We start from the raw sequence: 13952 nt of genomic DNA on the forward strand, positions 1-13952 counted from the left end.
TTTAAATAAACGTGATTCTCAGAAAATAATTAGGGCATTGTCCGCATTGACCAGTTTTCAGTTAAGCCAATTCAGATTCATAGAGCAGAGGTAGAGACCGAGATGATAAACAGTTTACCACTGTTTGTCTACTAGCGGCCTTCTTTGGTTAATGGTAAAAAGCATGCTCCCAAGGGTTTTCCTGCTGTTTTTGTTTTGTTTTGTTTTCCTTTTTGCTCATTGTTCCTGTAGTAAGACCAGACTTGACAGGAATTAAAGAGCAAACAGGAAAAATCAAATGAAATAATAATATAAAAGAAAATGAAAAAGGAAGATGAAGCACAATAAGGGACAATTGCCCTTTTCAATGGCAAGATATCTCTTTTCAGAATTAGAACACATCGAACAAGATGAAAGAGTATACATGAGCCAAAAAGGAGATCTATACTTCGCAAACGTGGAAGAAAAAGACAGTCGCAATGATTACTGTTGCTTTGCTGCATTTCCAAGATTAAGGACTATTGTACAGAAAATGCCAATGAAACTAACAGTTAACAGTTGTAAGTCCAAATAATTTATTGTTTCATCATGTATGCTGAATGCAAATGTGTCTGTAATTTCCTTCTGGCTGAAGCCGTTTAAATCTGGGTTGATATTTCCCGCCATTGTTCAGTTCAACTCTAGAGACTTCATCCAGATGAAATAGACATCTGCAGCTGCAGATTCACAGTAGCTCTGTCTCTCACAGCCAGGAAATCAAATCTCAATTCACAGGACAAATGTATTTCATCTGACGTCTGCAGGATCTTGTCATTTTCAGTGGGTGAAATATACAATGAAATTCCAGGGTTTTCTAAGCAAATCTTGGGCATTGATTCACTGTGATCTTGGATAAACTGGCAGACTGAAAATTGGGGAGAAAACAACAGAGGCAAAAAAAAAAAAAAAAAGGAAATTTTTATCACCAAATTGGCAAACTTACTTGAATTGCTCCTTTCCCTACTTGATTCTGCAGATGCCAGCCTGGGTTCCCAAATGGGAAAAGTAATTAGAGGGAGGAAGAACCGTCAGATTCAAAGGGAAGAAATAATCCACAACAGTTTACTGACTGAATAATTGGCCCTGGTATAGTCGAAAGTTGGCATTACCATTTCATTGTTTAATTTGGTCCGTGATTTTTTTCATTTTTATGTGTAGATACGCCATGCCAGGGCTTCACTATAACGTTCTTCTAGTAGCCTCAGTTCTCTTTATTGGAGCTATGACTTGAATTTTCTCCACTTGGGTTCATCTGTGGTAATTCAAGATTAAACTCACTATAATTATTTTCTATGTAAAACTATATTCCCAAAGGCAATGTTCTAGTGAAGCATGGTTCTACACCATTTTGTAATTTTTCTAAGACAAAAATATGACTTTTCATTCTTTATTGATACCAGCATCCACCATTATGTTTGTGTTTTTTCCTTCCATTTTTTTATTTCAGTAAAGCATGCTAATGACTCAAGTTCATCCACAGAAATTGGTTCCAAGGGTAAGTTGAACCCATGTGGAGTGTTGACTTTTGTTTATAGCTCATTGTCATTTCAGATTTTGAATTTTTTCTTTAATATCCTCTTAAGTTTATTACAATACTGTTATTAAGAAAAACATCTTAACTTAGAGGGTTCTATTGTCCCCCATTCCCTCTTAAATATATGCAAAGGGAGTGATTTTTATAAATATATAACTATATAAATATAATGAAATATACATAATGCATTGAATAGATAGAGATATTTAATGGAGTAATTATTTTGGGTCTCCTAAAATGTCTCTTATATAAGGTTGATACTTTTGCTGAAAGAAAAGAAAAGAAATGGTTAAGTGTCAAAGGAAGTAGAGAAAACACTGAGTTTAAGAAAGTTAAGTGGATTTTTTCCTTGCAAGCCTTCTTGAAATATTTGGCATGCAACTGTACATTGTGACTTTCTGAGAAAAAACCAGTTTGTAGCATTTTTCAAGCTCATGTGTCTATGTGATCTTTTTATTTAATTCTTTCCCCCATAGAATGTCTACCAGAACTTGTCTTCTATGGAAAATGCCTGAATAAATCTGAGTTGTATAGCAGGCGAGTTCTCTATAATGAGAAGAGTCATTTACATAATTGCAGCAAATATTCTCTATAAAATGTGGACCAGTGATAACTTAGATATCTTATATCCTTGCAACTTCAGTGGAGCAGGATGTAAGCTCCTTTTGAAGAACCGTTAGTTTTTAGGTGGACTGATTCATCCCCAACATCATTTCCTTTGAGATTAATAGCTCAAACATATATAGTGCTATATTTTCATAGTACTCAATGAAAAAATCATTGCATAGAGTACATATTCAGCAATTATTTTCCAAAAAATACAAAGTATACAAGACTGTCTACTGCTTAAGTCCCTTTGAAGATGGAAGTATCCTAATTTGCCATTGTATTTGAAAATATTCTCAAGAAAATAAGAAATGGGACATTTCAATATGCAGCTAGTGAGGATGCTTGCTAATCATTTCCTAAAATTGTTGTTTTCTTTAAGGAACTGAGACCACAGGTAGAATTGCTGAAAGAGCTTGATAAATTCATAGATGCCTAGTGTCTACCACAGCCTTCCTCAGTGAGAATTTCTGGGTGCAGGAGTGAGGAAGCTGTTTTTAGCAGAAATCTGATGAAATTCTTAGGCAATTTAAATTAAATAAAAACATAAACATAAAGTCATTGCACATGACATGATTAAAGTATAGAATATAAAATCATAGATTTTCTATTAAGGACTTCTGTTTGACCTTCTGAGTTAGAAGATATGGTATAAATAATAACATTTATAAAATTTGGCAGTGCTACACTCAGTAAAAACACATGAGGGAAAACCCATGCTTCATGCTAAGAGAGAAGAGGAGTCTGTCTAAATGGAAATATGTTAAATGGAAGTCTATTTAAATGTGCATAGAACACACACACACACACACACACACACTCATGTGTCGGATTTTTTGTTTTAAGAAAGATGTGGTGTCACAGAATTTTATGTATATTAATTTGAAAAAATTCTGACTTTTCTTTTCTATTTTGTAGCAAATTCAATCAAGCAAAGAAAACCCAAACTGCTGTTGCCTCCCACTGAGAGTGGCAGTGAGTCTTCAATTACCATCCTCAAAGGGGAAACCTTGCTGCTTGAGTGTTTTGCTGAAGGCTTGTGAGTAACCTGACTCTCACTCAAGACTTTGTCCATCCAGTTCTGTAAAGAATAAGACATCAAGCACATTAAGACTGTGTTTGCCTAGATATTTTAAAATTATTTATTTGAAAAGAAATAAATTCTGCCAGGCACTGCAAATATTCTGCTCAGGACTGTTATTCCAGGTACTCAAGAGGCTGAAGCAGGAAGATGAGGTTGCAGTGAGCTATGATCATGCCATTGCACTAAAACCTGGACGACAGAGAAGACCTCATCTTAAATAAAATAAAATTAAAATTAATAAAATAAAATAATAAAAATAAATCCTGTTGTTATATCTCTGGAGGCAGTAATTTGTACTTCACTCTACAGACTTCAGGCAGTAACTGAGGTTCATAAAATTAGATCTCTCTGTCAATTTATGATATTGTGGATGGCAGGGATGATGACAACATTCTCCTTAGTTAAGTTTAAGAAGCATGAGGTTGTTGGTAGTCAGCCCCTCACTTTTGGTGCTGAGTTTGCTCTCTGTGCTATACTATCTTGCCCCACTCCTGTTTGCTATGTTACGTACTAAATCTGCTCCTTTTCAGGTTTCAAGGAGCCCTATTTATCTCTTTTTACCCTTCTGCCCTTTGCACACATGGAGGTCCAGACCACGTAATTTAAGAGAGTTTTACATCAATATCTAATTAAGTGAACTTTCTTTACACCTGAAAAAGCAATCCTTTTTTTTTTTTTTTTTTTTTTTTTTGAGACAGAGTCTCACTCTGTCACCCAGGCTGGGGTGCAGTGGCACAATCTCGGCTCATTGCAACCTCTGCCTCCTAGGTTCAAGTGATTCTCCTGCCTCAGCCTCCAGAGTAGCTGAAACTACAGGTGCGTGCCACCACACCCGGCCAATATTTTGTATTTTTAGTAGAGATGGGGTTTCAACATGTTAGACAGTATGGTCTTGATCTCTGGACCTTGTGATCCACCTGACTTGGCCTCCCAAAGTCCTGGGATTGCAGGCATAAGCCACCATGCCCGGCCCGCAATGCACTTTTTAAAATCCTCCAAGAAAACCCTAAAGGACCTCACTTGGTCACCTCTTAAAATTGTTCCATTTATTAACTACTGTTAAGTACATGTAAACAGGGACCATCTTATTTAATATTTAATCATGCAGGGTCTCTCCTACTTTTACCACTATCCTTCCGAACTTATGGTTCTTCCCTACCATTGAGAATACCTTAGGAAAATGCATTCCATCTTCCTAGCACCTGCGTTTCATTTGAAATATAATCTGTTCATAAGCTGAGGGCTTGGGGACTGTAGTTAGTGGACTAGGATTTGAAATTCAAAAAATCATATTCATTCATCATTTAGAGTACATTCTGAACAACTGGGTTAGAAATGGAGCAGATTTTAATGGTTTTACAACCCCTAAGCTTGGTAAATTTCTCTTTCCATCCACCAAAAATATCAAAGTTGCTTGTCTGTCGTAAACTCCCCATGTGTCTTTACATAAATTAGTCAGAGGTACTATGACACAGACTCCGTCTGGAATGTTTGGTATGTGTATTATTTTAGAAGAGGAAAGTCTCATGTTGAGTTTGAATCATGATGGCCACAACCTGCTCTACTGGTTGTATTTGTATGTGTTTACAGTGGTAGAAATTAAATTCTTGCAGAGTTCATTACTACATTGAGTTGGGCAGGGTGACCCTTTCAGTAATTCTTTTTTCTCATTTCCCACAAACGCCATCATTGACCTCTTGGATTGACTAGCAACTGCACAGAATGTCTTCAAAATAATGAAATACTCTCATGTGCGTTTTAGAAAATGAAGAGTCATGAAGGAATATATAAAAATAGAGTGGATGAAAATATATGTTGTTGTGAGGACACGAAAATTCTTGATGTGCTGTCTTAAGGATTTTCACCTGAAGTAGTCTCTTTTTACTCATACTGGTTTTGTATTGGGAAATCCTGTCTGATCTGGGTCCTCTCTCAGAAGATGATACATTTTTTAAAAGTTTTTTTGAGACCATCCTGGCTAATATGGTGAAACCCCGTCTCTACTAAAAATACAAAAAACTAGCCGGGCGAGGTGGTGGGCGCCTGTAGTCCCAGATACTCGGGAGGCTGAGGCAGGAGAATGGCATAAACCCGGGAGGCGGAGCTTGCAGTGAGCTGAGATCCGGCCACTGCACGCCAGCCTGGGCGACAAAGCGAGACTCCGTCTCAAAAAAAAAAAAAAAAAAAAACAACAAAAACTTTTTCTAAGGAGTTTTCAAGCCGTTAACCTCCTATAGTAACAAAAATAATTATATTTAAGATATTGTACTATTATTTTGTGTAAAGCACTATATTTGGGTCTTTGAAAACTAGTCTAATTGTCTAATACATTTTACTTGAAAGAATAAAGTAAAATGATTATAAGTGTCAGGTGAACACGATATATAATTTATCTCAAGATAGGTCTATATCTTGACAAAAATTCCCAGCTATATTCTTGAAAATATTTTTTATTTCCTTTTGTTTTAAATTTAAGGGACATTTACTAACAGTATCTGAACAAATGTGTTTTGAGGGAAAACTTATAAAATTGCCATAGGTGGACTCGTGTGCACTGCTCAAATAGATTTTTTTTCTGTTTTGTAAATTAAAGTAGGTATAATTCTTTCACAAGATACTTCTTTATAAATAGAGAAATATACAAATAAAAGTTGGCCAGACAAGGGCCTGAAAAAAAAAATTTAGATTATGAGGTAGTGTATTTTGTGTGCAAAAAGGTATTAAGCAATGTATTTTCCCTCAAAACCCATTGCTCAAATGCTGTTAGTAAATGTTCTTTAAATTTCTTTAAAAAGGCAGGGGGTATAAAAAATTGGCAAGAACAGAGTTGGAAATTTTTGCCATGGTATAGACCTATCCTGAGATTAGATTATATCTCATTTTCACATAATACTTTAGATAATTATTTTACTTTATTCTTTCAAGTAAATGGTATTAGAAAATTAGACTAGTTTTCAAAGACCCAAAGACTGGGGAGTCCGGGAGGTCTTGCTGAAAGTGAGTTACTTGCTCTATTAAAGGATGGACTCATGAAAAATTTCCTGTTTTAGGGGAACTGAGTTCCAGAGCAGCCTATAACTTGGAAAATTGTCATTTTGACAGATGGAGTGAAAAGCCAGCAGTTAGGAGACTTGGGTTATGCATCCTGTTAGGTGGTGTGCTCAGAAAGCCAGCAACCAATATACTCTCACAGCTGTCTGCCCAGGCATCATTACCGTGTCCTACACAAGTGTGCCATGTGTTCTTAGCTTGGTAAAATATAAGATTATTGTTCCAGGCTGCACAGCACATTAGTATTTGAGCCTTGAAGGAAGAGAGAAAAGAGTAGATATATGTAGATTAAAGAGTCTTCATCTTTACCTCCATTTTTTTTTTGCATAAATAACTGAATTATTTTAACCACAACCTATCAATACAAATAATTTGAGAATATTGACACACACGATTTCGAAGAATTGCTCTATTATTACATAGTAATGGATGGGCAATTTGACAGGAAGCATATATTCTAAGACTATAGCGTTAGGAAGGGCGTAGATTGAAAAGCACAAAATAATGAAACACACTGATTAAAAAAGAACAAGTTTAGAGTAGACAAATATAAGTTGTGGTATATCATTTATTGCTCCAGTGACCTTAAGAAATTAATTTATTGGAGCTTCAGACTCCTTACTGTTAAATGATTACAATAATGCCCATCTTTAGAATGTACCAAATAACCTACAGCTATTAATAATAGGAAGAAATATGGAGAGGAAAAGTGTAGTATCACTAAAATTAGCAAAGTTGTTTCTTCTACTCACTTACAGAGCCTGACTGGGGAAGAGAAAAGGACAATCATCCTTCAGTTAGAATCAACCCTTTTTGCTTTCCACATAATTCTTAAATCAAATGAGTCACAAAGGGTATGACCTCTGCACTTGTCTAGTTTTCATGAGAAGGGATTTTTCTTAATGTAGCTGCCTTGACTCCCCAGTCCTATTTTCCTCCTTACTAACGTGGGGAAAGTTATCACGCTGGTGTTTAACAAGTTATCACGCTGGTTTTGTTTTGTCTTTACTTTCCTGTTTGTTTTGATTGGGTGAGCTAATCTTTTGAAACTACTAAGCAAGGGAAGATTTGGTTCATTCCTCCTCTCCTCTACTCCCCACAAGGGCGAGAACGTGATCCAGGAGGGAGCATCTGTGCTACAGACTCCAGCTTGCCCTAGAATAGGCTATTCGTGGGTCTAATCAACACATTTAGCTTTCACACAGGAGCCACATTCTCCAGTATCAGCATCATAGGATTAAAGGGGAAACTTCTCTCTGCTGACTGTTAGGTCCTACTTTATTGTGTTTTACACAAACAGGGAATAGGGCTGTTATCACTGGCTGCCTCAAACCACCCACAGGGAGATTTTCACACTTGGAAAATATCTTGGTAATATTATTTCAATGAGCTCCAATTATTTATCCTTCATCCAGCCACACCTAGTCAGCACTTACATGTAGTTAGCCCCCGTAATAGAGGAGAGAGAAGGTTTCCAAGGAGATAGACTATTAGAGGAACTTTCAGTAAAAGAGATTCGCTTCAACACCAGTGTTCACTATTGATGGTGGTGGGTGTCACTGTCCACTGGTAAGGATGATGTGATTCAGTGGAATATGAGCACATATGTAAAAGCAACTTGATAAAGGATGGGTCCTGAGGTTTTCTTTGTATTTTACTTTCCACTTTTAAAAAAAGTTGTTTATTTAATTATTTTTTACAGGCCAACTCCACAGGTTGATTGGAACAAAATTGGTGGTGACTTACCAAAGGGGAGAGAAACAAAAGAAAATTATGGCAAGACTTTGAAGATAGAGAATGTCTCCTACCAGGACAAAGGAAATTATCGCTGCACAGCCAGCAATTTCTTGGGAACAGCCACTCATGATTTTCATGTTATAGTAGAAGGTACCTTTCCCATGTTTGTCTATTTTCCTGCTTTTCAAAAAAGTAACTTTATACATGTAGTAGGCCTTGCTTCTAAATCATACATGTTAAAACAGGTCAACAGTTTCAACTTTTAATTGTAGTGTGAGCACTGAATTCTATTACACTTTAATTAAGCATGTTGGTCATTTATGCCCCAAAACAACATAGAAGGGACAAATGACAAGAAAAGATCTCATGTTAGTGGCTAAACACAGACAGTTTACATGATTTATTCAAATAGTCATTAAAGCTAGTCTCCTAAATTATTTTTATTGTAATACACATATACACTTCATATTATTAAATCATAAAAGCAGCCGTAAGGATTATGATGAAAGAAAGTATTAAAATGGGCCTGGAAGAAAGCTTGGATTTTGCTTCCTAATCCTGCAGTTAACTTGCTGTGCCCTTTGCCATTTATTTCACTCTCTGTACCTGAGGCTCTTCACCAAATAAATGAAAGACGCAGGCAAATTGTTGTGTTAGCTCTTTCCTGGATATAACATTTTTGTAATCCATATCTTAGGTTCAGATGATAAATTCAATATGTTTCTTACAGGCCAAAAAGAATAGACTATGCTATAATATAAATTCTCTCAGAAAGTGCAACAACATTATATTGAAGTCATCTTCTCTCTGTAAATTCAGAGATTTTGATCAATCAAGGTTTTATTGGCATTAGTTACATTTATAGGAATAAGTAGGCAAAAATGATATCATTTAAATGTGGAATGTAGTTATTAGGGCTGTGCCTGTTTGACTGATGTGAAGGTTGTCTAGTCCCCTGAATGTGATTGACACAGACTATTTTCTGTGGATCCAATCACACCGAGGCTTTCTATCTACAATTTAGTTGACTGTATTGATCAAATTAATGGAATGATTACTGCATTTGTACTTATTTAGTGCAGTGTAAGCTTAACTATTGCAAGGAATTATTCTTTTTAGACTACAATTTAGTGAACTGGTGCTCTAGGGCACCCATTAATATTCCAATAAAGTTCACCTCTTAAAGCTTTAGTTTACACAAGGAACACCTAAGTAATGGCCTGTTGTTTAAACTAATGGGGGGAAAAAAGGTACTCAGACACAAATTCCCCTCCCAAGTAGATGTTAAGATAGTTGATTTAGTCATACCCCTGTTTGGAATAACACTGTATTTCCAAGCCTACTCCATAATGTGTATTATTATTTAAGGTATGAAGAACAGAAAACCAAAGTTGAGAATTTTATTTTCTTTGACTTGACAAAAGCAAAACTTAGATAGAAGAAAGCCCAATATTATACATTAATGTCAACATCTGGCAAACAGTGATATATTCCTCTGACATTAAATTATTCACAAAGCAATTCAGAGAAGAGGAGTTTGAAAGATTTATTTTATGTATATTTTTAGTCATCATTTGATGTTTCTATGTAATTTGGCTACATCATGCAACAGGGGTGTTTTTCTGTAATCCCTTCCTCCCCTCCCCAGCACACACACACCCACGAACTAGACATATCTAATTGTTAGATTCTCCTCCAAGTTGCTGACTATTAGAAATCCTTCCAGATGGCTGGAACATAGCTACGGTAGCTGAATATTTTAACAATCTGGCCACAGTTTTCTTGACTACAAAACCAAACCTTTCAAAAGAATTGCAAGGGTTGCACAAAAAAAATCAAAGATGTAAAATTAATTATGCAATTTAAGATGTTGACTATACGATTCCAAAGGAATATAGATTTCTAGAACAAATTGTTCTCACTACTCATAAAACAGCTATTAGCACTATTGAGATGTAAATGATATTTTATGAGGAACTTCTAATCCTCTCTCTTTAGTAGGAAACTATTAAATGTACCTTCAGTTGTATGTTTTTGGAGTTTCTCTTTACCTATGCACGTGAAAAGCAAATTGAGCTTAAGATGTCTTTTTTTTTATTATTTTCTAAAGTGTGGAAGCGATAAATAAAAACTGTTAATCATCTGGATGGATGAACTTGTGTTTATTCAATTTTTTCTGCCTTCCTGCACCCTCTCCTTTTCTTTTTTTGTCTCTTTTTTAGAAGCCCAAATTAAATAATAGAGATTTGCCATGTGAGAAAATAGCAATGCTATTATGTATTTTGAAAAATCTACTCCATTCTGAAAACACCCATTGTGCTTAAGTAAAATCATGGATTGGGTTGGATTCTTTCTGTATGTGCAATGTCTTTCCTATTACTAAACATAATCAAATCCTGTGAGCTTGTAATTTAGGTTGCAACATCCTAAATATGAAATCAGGCTGTACTTCAAATCCTATAATATGTATGAGCAAAAGCAGCCAGGATGTCTTGACTAGGTACAACTATATATTCTAAATATCTAGGATATGATTAATTACACATTCAATAAAAAGAGATATATTAGAGTGACATCTAAAACAGTCTATATCCAGAAATCAAAATATAATCACATCACATTTCAATAGATTATTTAAAAATAAGCTCCCACAAATAACTTTTATGTTGTCAACTTTTGAATTATTTAAAGCCTTTGAACTTTAGTAAGTGAAATAGGAAAGCATTTGTATATAATTATAGAACCATAGTATAATCCAAAATGTTTTTGCATTTTCAAAGGTTGTCATAAAATCAAATGCAACTCAGCCATTAATATACTTGAGAAATCCTTTTTTTCAAATAACAAATCTATTTCTAAAATGTTGCAGTTAAATCCAATTTTTGTTGAACCTAACAATTTTTTGTTTATTGGAATATAGATTTTAATAAGAACCTGTGAAGAAACAGTTTTACTAAAAATAACCACTGTGCTGTATGTTTTATAGGTACCAAGTTTGTTTTATTTTGCTTTTTTCCTAGTGATGAACATCTCTATTTAGCTTGCTTAATATATAGCCCCAATGTTCAGACATTTGCATCTCTGTTTCCAGCAACACGAGAGATATTTATCATCTTATTTTTGTATTTACAATTATGAGAAAATGCATAAAGTTTCAACATAAGCAATTTTCACCTGCTACCATATATCTTAGGATAATAGCTAAAAGAATGGGTTTTTATGAGGATGGTTTTTTTCCTCAGAATTTTTCGTTTTAAGGCTCAAGAAGCAGCTGTTTCTGAGTAGGACAAGCTTGAAATCTCTCTCAATATTACATGACTCAGGACCAGCTTACTTCTATAGGAGAAACAGATGAAAAGCATCAAAGTAAATGTTCAAGCAATTACAAAGAAAGCTTATACAGAAGGGTGAAGGTAAAGTATAGTGATGAAGCCTAGCGAATGTTCAGAACTTCTGGAGTCAGTTGATAAATATAGGGGGAGCTTGGACTTGGAGGCATAAATTGAATTAACCTTCTTTCCTGTCTTCGGTACAAATTCATAAGATAACACTGAATTAGAAACAAAATCACATGACTTCAGAGTCTTAATGCTGCTCATCCATAGTTGCTGTGTATGTATCTATGGAATGGCAAGGACAGGAACTGGAGCTTCCTTTGCTGGTGGCCCTGGCCAATTCAGGCAACTTCTCCAAAGCTCAGCCCTCTTTAAGGTGAAAGCATTGGATGAGGTGATAATTTGGGACCTCTTTCAGTAATACTAATATTACTAATAGTCCTAATAGTAAATGTCCTAATGATAATAGTAATTATTCATGAAGATTTACAGAAATATCATCATTGCTTGATTTTCTTTATTTTTGCATACATTGAAAGCAATTGTTGTAATTTTCTACTATAAATATGATATACCATAATGTTCATGTTCATGGAATATTTTTCTCTAACTTACAGATATTTAGTTTTGTATTGCTTGTATTAAAATACCAGAAAAAAGTAAGGATATCATCAAAAAATGCAAAATAGACAAAAATAAACCTTCACCTCAGAAAGTGATCTGCAATTTATAATTTGGACTAGTGTATTTTAAACCAAGTGACTAAATATCTACAGGTAGTACAGCTTATGAATACAGATATTTAACTTGGAACTTAACAATTAAGTCAACACCCTGTGGAGTGCATTTATCTTGCTTGAACTTGAACTTGCCAAGGTTAGTTGTATACATTTGTTTCTTATAGTGAACTTAACAGGTATTTCCTTTTTACATAATCCTCATTTTCCTCCTTTACTTAGAAAAATTTTACTGATTTTTTTTCATTGTATACATACATATATCTTTGAAGACTTTTCTTTTTGACTAAAAATGGAAATCTAAAATATCTTTGGGTGAAATAACCAAACTACATTTGATGAGATTTGCTACCTGCAGGTTTTGTGCAATTTTCTCTGAAATTAAATTATCCAAACCATCCACACTTTAAACCTCTTATTTACCCCTGATATAGCAATATTCATGAAGTTATAAAACAAGGAAATAATGTTTGAAGTCAAGTAAAATGTGTCATCTATTTCTGACATACTTTGTAGTATTGTAATTCTGGAGCATTAGGGCATAGAAAGATACAGGTAATTTTAAGGTACCTTTTGCTTAATTGCTTTGACTGCAGAAAACTAAACACTGCTTTTGGGCTTCTCTCTCTCCCCTCTTACAAAAAAAAAATCTAGGAAATACTATTTTCCAAATTGATTATATATATAAATGCTATAAGATCACTAATTAAGAAATATTCGAAATAAACATTAAACATTTTAATTAGTTTTATTTTTAAAATTCTTAAAATGTAATTCTTGTGTATCCACCTTTTTAGATGCCATGCTGCAGTTTGAAAATAACCTGTAGTCAGCTCGAAATAAATTCACCATCTGCTTATTCTTCCCTCAGTTTTTTCCTAGTTGGGTAGCTACTTGTATAGCTAAATAAAGTGGTTGTATATAACTATTTTTAGTATGTCGATTTATTATACATGTTGAGTCCAAATTAAACACAAACACACACGTGCACGCGCACACACACACCCTACAACGCAAAAGTAGCTCCCACCTTGCTTTGCAGATCAAGTTTACCAAAAAGAGCTACTATGAAACCTTTTGTGGTGTCTGCCCTCTGCTGGTTTAAAGTAGAAATACAGGCCTTAACATTTTTGGACTTTTTGACATAGATAACATCTCTCATGAGCTCTTCACTTTATATCCAGAGCCTCCTCGCTGGACAAAGAAGCCTCAGAGTGCTGTGTATAGCACTGGGAGCAATGGCATCTTGTTATGTGAGGCTGAAGGAGAACCTCAACCCACAATCAAGTGGAGAGTCAATGGCTCCCCAATTGACAGTAAGTTTAAAAACCAATTGCAATGCAATGCTGAAGGCCCTGGTTTGATGGGATTAATGATGGTCAGACATGTGTGTAAAATGAAGTTGGTAAATGGATTAGCAGGACAGATATAATGAGCAAATCAGAAATTGCTTCTTTCTAAGCAATTTGGTTGTTGAGACTTGATATTCATGGAATAGCCATAAATAATATTTATACTTTTTGGGCCCTTTTATAAATTATATGTAAGAATAAAGATTTTTAATTTTTAAAAAGAAAATTGAATGAGAAAGAGGATGCATCCAAGGAAAAAAGCCAATTATTGTTCCTCTCCCTGAGAAGAAACAGAGCGGGAGCCTAGCGGCTGAGGGCACAGTTTAAAAGTCAGGACCTCCCTTAGGCTCAGACAGCAGCAACACCTGTCCTGGGCTCTGCCCTTTTAAGGGACTTGCTCTGGTCACCCTCTGGTCCTGCTTGTCTCCATGATTTGAAAGCATCCTCAGGGAAACTGTGGCATCCCAAGCCTGAACCTGGTCCCATTACTGCCTGTTC

General features: G+C 35.1%; 1 protein-coding gene across 11 annotated transcripts in view; it reads left to right on the plus strand.

Moving 5' to 3' along the window:
- Positions 1-13952, plus strand: part of CHL1 (cell adhesion molecule L1 like) — a 212943-nt gene that overhangs the window by 145238 nt on the left and 53753 nt on the right. For 6 of the 11 annotated variants that reach the window (XM_015130379.3, XM_015130384.3, XM_015130381.3 and 3 more), the window contains exons 7-11: positions 369-539; positions 1466-1513; positions 3077-3197; positions 7996-8180; positions 13287-13418. In XM_015130379.3, the coding sequence (XP_014985865.3) occupies positions 369-539; positions 1466-1513; positions 3077-3197; positions 7996-8180; positions 13287-13418 (657 nt within the window). The remainder of the gene's footprint in view (positions 1-368; positions 540-1465; positions 1514-3076; positions 3198-7995; positions 8181-13286; positions 13419-13952) is intronic. The other 5 variants (XM_015130382.3, XM_077994234.1, XM_028844370.2 and 2 more) reach the window with 1 other exon arrangement.

This window comes from Macaca mulatta, chromosome 2 (genome assembly GCF_049350105.2).
Source record: "Macaca mulatta isolate MMU2019108-1 chromosome 2, T2T-MMU8v2.0, whole genome shotgun sequence".
NCBI lineage: Eukaryota > Metazoa > Chordata > Mammalia > Primates > Cercopithecidae > Macaca > Macaca mulatta.